At 53.3% G+C, this 7,523-nt stretch overlaps 1 protein-coding gene across 1 annotated transcript; it reads right to left on the reverse strand.

Annotated features, from left to right (window-relative positions):
• Positions 1 to 1,235: 1,235 nt before the first annotated feature.
• LOC122381952 lies at positions 1,236 to 7,285 on the reverse strand. The gene is made up of 4 exons (XM_043366743.1): positions 6,923 to 7,285; positions 4,205 to 4,341; positions 3,613 to 3,778; positions 1,236 to 2,386 (listed from the first exon to the last, which is right to left on the reverse strand). Exons 1-4 carry the CDS (start codon positions 6,925 to 6,927, stop codon positions 1,951 to 1,953), a joined length of 744 nt encoding a protein of 247 aa, XP_043222678.1. The 5' UTR covers positions 6,928 to 7,285; the 3' UTR covers positions 1,236 to 1,950.
• Between the last annotated feature and the right edge of the window lie 238 nt (positions 7,286 to 7,523).

Consider the following 7,523-nt stretch of genomic DNA (forward strand, 5'->3'; position numbering starts at 1 on the left):
CCGTAACACTCAGGTTCTTGGCGACTGGAGACCAGATACCGTCCATCGCCCGCTCATTCCGGATGGGAACCAGCACCTGCAGGGACTGCATTTACCAGACCCTGGACGCCATCTGGACCACGCTTGGTCCCATCCACATGTCCCATCCTATTGAGGACATGTGGAAAGACAGCGAAGAGGAGTTCCGCCTACGGTGGAATTTCCCAAACTGCATAGCTGCGGTAGACGGAAAGCACATTAACCTGATGTGTCCAAGGAACTCCGGCTCCACATACTTCAACTACAAGGGGCGGTTTTCGACTATCCTTTTGGCCGCCGTGGATGCCTTTTACTGTTTCCGGTGGATCTCGATCGGGAGTGCGGGCCGGGAGTCGGACGCCAGGGTGTTCATGACCTCAGATCTAGGGAAGGGACTCGAGGCAAACACTTTGGGCATACCGGGACCGAAAGCTCTGCCAGGAACAGAGGTCGTCGTACCACATGTCATGGTGGGCGATGAGGCCTTTCCCCTCAAGACCTACATGATGCGCCCGTTCCCAGGTGCACAAGTATCCGACCAACAACAGGTCATCTTTAACTACAGACTGTCACGTGCCCGTCGCATCGTAGAAAATGCGTTTGGCATTCTTGCTCAACGATTCAGGTGCTTTCTGAAACCACTGCACATGGAGCCAGCTAACGCCATCCGCGTGGTGCGAGCAGCCTGTGTGCTACACAATCTGCTTCGCCGTGACACCATGAGTGTAGGCGCAGAGCGCGTCATACCTGACGAGCCTGAGCCACTTCCTACCCTGTCAGCCTTTCAGCCTCTACACCATCGCGTGGGTTCCAACAACCACTCTCAGGCAGCTGTGCACTGGCGCAATGTGTTTGCCAGCTACTTCCTTCACGAAGGGGCGGTGCCGTGGCAGAATAGCTACGCTGGTGTCAGAGAGTGAGTCAGTGACGCAGCCGTGCTTAGAGGGTTGGAACGCCCTGCCGTCCTTCCTCGCGCTGCGCCGATCCTCCGCCGTGGAGGCTGTGATGTCCGTGCGCCGTGTCGACTGTGTTCCTGTTGGGGCTGGGCTGTGATCGTGTCGCACCAAACTGCCGCGTCCGGACCTGTTGTGCATCAGCTGAAGGGCAATATACTCGACGTCATGGTGTTAAGAAAATCATCGCCTAACATTTCTACTAACATACCGTTACAAATTATTATTATGATCCCGGTAGCCGTCGGCCGTAGAGTCGAGATAAACATTAACGCACTTATATTGTGCAGCGAAGCAAACACAGGCGGAAACAAACTAGCCTGGAAACATGTAAAACTCGAAAAAGTGAACCGAGGTCACCAAAGGTCAATGACCTGACCTGACCTTCAGGTGACCTTGACATCCACTCTAATGCATGGGAGCAACATCGAATCACATGTCTGAACGTTTGAAACCACGAGAAGCTTGCAAACGCGCGGCAAATGTGAGCCGACATACGCCGAATCGCGATTCCGGTCAAACATGGGTTCGAGAAATAGGTCACAGGTCAAAGGTCACTTGGGTCAGGGTCATGAAATTTTCAGGGTAGGTGTAAAGTTGATCAATGCGAGGGTACTGAAAGTTTCGTCGCGATCAACCGCTTTTTGCGCGAGTTATTCGCGAAAAACCATGCGGAGGTCCATCCGACCCTCTACACATGCGAGGGTTAAGGTGATAAAGATGCAACGATTATAAAGATGCTTTATAATCGTTGCAAGAGCATAGCAGAACTCTGATCAATACACTGGTCTGCACGGCACCGGACAAAACAAAACTCAAAAGCATAGCAGATCTCTGATCAATACACTGGTCTGCACGGCACCGGAAAAAAAAACTCAAACAGCACAGCCAATCCCTGATTAATGCACTGGTCTGCACGGTACCAGACAAAAAAAAAAAAAAACTCCAACACAGCCAAGCTCTCATCAAGCAACTGGTCCTACTCCTGTCCTTCTGAAGGTGGGTAAGCGAGCGCTGTTAGCTCTGCCAACGCCTTCACCTTCCAGCGCGCACAGGCAGCCTCATCCATTTTGTCGAGGAGCTGAGAAGCGCTGCGCAAAAACGGTTCGTGCTTGTCGTTCTGCAGCTGCCGCACCTCAGCAACGGCATCGGCCACCTCCTGCTCAAGCCTGTCGGCGGCGGTAATCCGCCTCTTCTTCAGCGGCTGTCGTGCCTTCCGGCGCGGCGCGTCAGAAGGGGCGCCTACCTGGGTGACGTTGTCTGGGTCGTCCGCTGTGGGCGGCAGACCGTCGCCGGTTGAGTCGTTGGTCTGGAGCTCCGATTCGAAAATGCTATCGAAGGAGTTCCCGGCCGTCGCCGCGGACTCGTCTGGCGTCAGCGGTGTAGCGCCGGGCTGCTGCAGGCTGGTGCACGTACTGCAACAGAGAACAGATGCGTCAACTAAAGAAGGATAACCTACCAGCTTTCTCAGACGATAAGTGTCCCTGCAGATGAATCGCTGATTTATCGATATAACAGTCGTGAACACTCCGACCAGCTATACCGTGCAGGAATCGTAGTGCTATCATAGGTAAAAACATCATATCCGTAACCGCTGGGGGAGCAGGGGGAGGCTGGCATCACGCTTGTGTAGAATTTTAAGAAATGGCAATAATGGATCATAGCGCTCGTTTCATATCGGTGTACAGTCTGTCTTAAAAGTACCGCGCAAAGTGACGGTGGATCCATCAAGCCTGACCGATGAAGGACTGCCAAATTTGAGTCACCGAAGCAATGGACATCCTCGTCCATTCCCCAGCTCCATTGGTTCGGTGACTTTCAAATTATAGCAGGCCCTTCCTCGGTCAGGCTTGATGGATCCACCGTCACTTTGCGCGGTACTTTTAAGACAGACTGTACAAGTACACTTGACACGCTGACTGAACTGAAAAAACTGCACCCCTGACCCTTCTTATGTTCCTGAGGCCATCTCAGGTAATGAAATGTTCCGAGCAGTTATGTGCAAATAACTTGATAGACATGCTAGAGCGATAATTACGAGCGAGCGAGCGCAGCGAGCGAAGCGAAGTCTTTTCAATATAACGGAAAAATCTCAGTATGAGCGGCCCGGCCCGGCCGGCCCGGCCTGTAACGCTTTTGAGAGGCTTATATCTCAGCAACCGCTGGACCGATTGGCCTGCGGTCTTTTTTGCTGGGTAGCCCATGCATCCCTTCTACCCCGTAATAGACTACTTTTGATGAGGTGCCCCCGAGGTCAATGAAATTGGAGTTCCTTCGACAAATTTGATAGGGCTTTCGAACGCCGTTTGATTTTTGCGGATCCGTCCAGTAGTTTCAGAGATACGAGGGGGGGGGGGGCAAAAAATAGCCCCCCCCCCCCCACCACCACCACGTCGCGTTATAAACAGACCCCACCAGGGCGCAGGTTAATCTGACCAAAAAATAACCAGTGCTTATGTTATGATTTTTGACGTTCTTTCAAACACTGTTCACCGCGTGTCGCTACGTGGCTTAGGAGCCGAGTTTGGTAGGGGGGGGGGGTAACCGATACACCCCCTTCCCGGCCCAGCGCGGGTTAACGATACAAATTAATGCAGTGGATATACAAATTGAGGGAACAAAGCCAAACAGATATACTTACGTTTTAGCCTCCAGCACTGGATTGAGGAAGCTCAGGTACCTCATGTACCCCAGTTGGAGCGTAGTCAGCGGTGGAAGCGCAGCGCTGCCGCTGGGTGCCGCTCGGCTGTGGCGCAGCGAGCGATAATAATCGCGGATGTTGCGCCATCGCCTCTTTAACTCTTGCTCTGAAACAACAAGTTAATGCCAAATGAGATTGCCACTTTAAACTGTTGTCAGAGAGGTCAAGGGCGGTAACCAATACCTACAATACAATAAGGCAAATAATCAATCGACTTCAGAAGCGTGTCGACATAAGCATTTTTGAAATGTGATTGTGACACTCATCGTAATAAATAATATTTCTCACATTTTAGCGGGTTATTCAACCCGCGCACTGATGGATGTCTCAGCCAACTTCGGCCATGATTACTAGGTGTGTGTGTGTGTGGGGGGGGGGGGGGGGCAGGGATATCTGGCCTCATACCGAGTAATCTCGGAGACTAAGAACTATAGATATCCAGCTTGCCCTGGTGACCTTATCTTATGTTACCCCCTTCTCCGCCCTCTCTCCCCTCCCCCCCCAACAGAAAAAATACGCATGTGTTACATACCATCCTTGTGCAGCTCTTCTGCTATTTCAGCCCACAGGTGTTGCTTTTGGATGGGCTTTAGACGATAGCCTTTGTCTCGTATGTCCCATAAAGCGATCCGCCGCTGCACCTGCTCTGCGAGCGCTATGTCCTCAGGACTGGAAACACAAGCGTACTTTAGTTATAGGTACAACAGTGAACAACCATCAGCCAAAAATTCTGCGAAAGGGAAAGAGCATGGAAAGGAGGAAGCACCAATTACCTAATTTTGAAAAAAAAAACATGAAAAGGCACAAGTAGGAATAGGCATAACAAAGTTCATTCATTACAAAACCAGTTATCCATGCCTTGCTAGGCAAGATCCTTTTTCATAACGTAAATAAACAAGGTAGTGTTTCAGCTAGCGCTGAAAGTCAGTATACTGAAGTTTTTTTATAACCTTTTCAGTTCACCTAGCTCGGTAGACGGTAGTTGCTAGGGTATTTCACCACCCGCCGTTTCCTGGGGGGGGGGGGGCATTAAAAGCCCCCAGCACCAAAAAGAAGCACAACTTGCAATGCACTAAACAGACCTTGGACTTAGGATCTGGCATTTGGAATTTGATGTTCATAGCAAAAGAGGCTGATGCCTGACCTGCATTTGGTAGCAAAGTAGCGAGCTGACGACATAATAATCAATGACATAGTAAAACACAGGGGCGGATCCAAGGGGGGGGTCACATGGGTCATGGCCCCCCCCCTTGAGGCCCGGGGGCCCAAAGACCTTCCAGGGGCACCACCGGCCTATCAGGGGTATCACAGTCCTGACAGGGGCACCACAGGACCGCCAGGGGCACCACAGGCCTAGCAGGGACACCACGGGCCTGGTGCCCCTGGGCCCTGACAGGACTGTAACGCCCCTGACAAGCCTGAAGTGTCCCAGGCAGGCACGTGGTGCCCCTGACAGGCCTGAGGCGCCCCTGCAAGGCCGGTGGTGCCCCTGGCAGGCCTGTGGTGTCCATGGCAGGCCTGTGGTGCCCCTGACAGGCTTGTAATGCCCCTGGAAGGACTGTGGTGCCCCTGGGCCCTGACAAGCCTGAGGTGCCCCTGACAGGCCAGAGGTGCCCTTGCTAGGCCTGTGGTGCCCCTGGCAGGCCTCTGGTGCCCCTGACAGGCTTGCGGTGCCCTTGGAAGGACTGTGGTGTCCCTGGGCCCTGACAAGCCTGAGGTGCCCCTGACAGGCCCGTGGTGCCCTTGTTAGGCCTGTGGTGCCCCTGGCAGGCCTCTGGTGCCCTTGCTAGGCCGCTGGTGCCCCTGGCAGGCCTCTGGTGCCCCTGCGCCCGGAGAGGACTGGTGCCCCTGAAGAGTCTGAAGTGCCCCTCGGCAGGCCCGTCGTGCCCCTGACAGGCCCAAGGTGCCCCTGCGAGGCCGGTGGTGCCCCTGGCAGGCCTCTGGTGCCCCTGGCAGGTCTGTGGTGCCCCTGGCAGGTCTGTGGCGCCCCTGGCAGACCTGTGTTGACTGGTGCCCCTGCTAGGTCGCTGGTGCCCCTGGGCCTTGACAAGCCTGAGATGCCTGGCTATGACAGGCTCGTGGTGCCCCTGATAGACCAGTGGTGCCCTTGCTAGGCCTGTAGTGCCCCTGGCAGGCCTCTGGTGCCCCTGCTACCCCTGCGCCCTGAGAGGACTATGGTGCCCCTGAAAAGCCTGAAGTGCCTCTCGACAGGCCCGTGGTGCCCCTGGGCCCTGACAGGCCCAAGTTACCCCTGCGAGGTCGGTGGTGCTCCTGGCAGGCCTCTGGTGCCCCTGGCAGGTCTGTGGTGCCCCTGGCAGGCCTGTGTTGACTGGTGCCCCTGCTAGGCCGCTGGTGCCCCTCACAGGCCTGCGGTGCCCCTGGAAGGACTGTGGTGCCCCTGCCCCTAGGGGTGCTCATGGGCCCAACAGGCCCGTTGTGCCCCTGACAGGCCTGTCATGTATACTTGCTAGACCTGTGCATGTGGTGCCCCTGCTTCCTGGCAGGCCTGTGGTGCCCCTGGCGGGCCTGTGGCGCCCCTACAAGGCCGTAGGTGCCCCTGACAGGTTTGTGGTGTCCCTGGAAGGACTTTGGTGCCCCTGACAAGCCTGAAGTGTCAAGGACAGACCCTTTAGACGCCAGGGTCAAGTTCGTCGGACTGACAACGATTTGCTTACCTGATAACGTTCCTGGTAAGTACTCATTACTCAGCGTCCACAACATATATACACATAGCACATTCATATATACTTGCTTACAATTGGTAAATGTGGTTGTGGCTAAGAGGTAAGATACTGACTAAAAATAAAAAAATAAAAATAAAAAACCGAAAATGGGGGCACCACCAAAATGAAGTGGACGAAATCCGTTGAGTTTTTAATTTTGGGTATAGGTAGGGGCACCACTTCGATTCATGACCCTCCCCTTGGAGTTTTCCTGGATCCGCCCCTGGTAAAACATACAAGATATGCTCAGCCTGCATATTTTCTACACTGAGGTTCTTTAGGATGTCTGTGAAACGCCAAATTTTATGTCTGGGGAAGGTGTAAACTTTTTTTATACAGCACACAAAACATGGGTATCTAGCCATGTAAACATAGGTACATTGAATAAATGCAATTCTGATTCGGTACAATCAATCCACATATTAAGCAATCAACGTCTATTCTTTCAGTAGGTGCTAGTAAATCAGGATAGCAAAACATGATTTGATTAGACTTGATAATCACTGACACTTGATTGTGATACTCACTTCATTTCGTCGCCCGCCCTTGTCCTCGGATCCGCTTCAAGTAGTCCACCACAGTAAAAAAAGATATATTTCTGTTACGATAAAATATGAAATGTAATAACAATAAACTTATAACAATGTCACATAGGTTAGTAAATGTCTACAACTCCACAACAACCTTGACAACAACTGCCGCATATACATAGGTCTTTGTTTACATTCCAAGATGGCGGACGTGCTGCCCTCTGCAAAATCGCATCGCCCGCACGGAAAAGTTGACTGAACTTCAACTCTCTCGCATCCCGAAAAGATGTCGCTGCGGGCGATGCGAGCGAGAGGTGCGGGCGATGCTTGCGGGTGATGCGGGCGATGCGAGCGAGGCGTCAGGACGACGCGGGAAGACTCAGGGGCGGATCCAGGAATTTTCGAGAGGGGGGGCGGCAAGTCGAAATAGGGGCGACCTGGCAATCCGGGGGCGCTCCATACAAAGGGGGCGCCAAACCGTCAAAATCGGGAGCTAAAAGCCCGCGCCGTGCTAGGGGGCGTTATCGCGCTCCCCCTCAGGTTTTTTTCGCAAATATCTGAAAAACGGCTGCGCGCAGCGCCGCCATTTTCAGCATAC

This window comes from Amphibalanus amphitrite, unplaced genomic scaffold (genome assembly GCF_019059575.1).
Source record: "Amphibalanus amphitrite isolate SeventyFive unplaced genomic scaffold, NRLGWU_Aamphi_draft 000131F_arrow, whole genome shotgun sequence".
In the NCBI taxonomy this organism is placed as follows: domain Eukaryota; kingdom Metazoa; phylum Arthropoda; class Thecostraca; order Balanomorpha; family Balanidae; genus Amphibalanus; species Amphibalanus amphitrite.

Bases quoted from the DNA above. Each gene is read 5' to 3' on its own strand.
- LOC122381952 (XM_043366743.1), bottom strand. The intron at 3,779-4,204 runs GTATGTAACACA...TTGTTGTTTCAG, and splicing joins AGAAGAGCTGCACAAGGATG to AGCAAGAGTTAAAGAGGCGA. The intron at 2,387-3,612 runs GTAAGTATATCT...TCTCTGTTGCAG, and splicing joins CCAGTGCTGGAGGCTAAAAC to TACGTGCACCAGCCTGCAGC.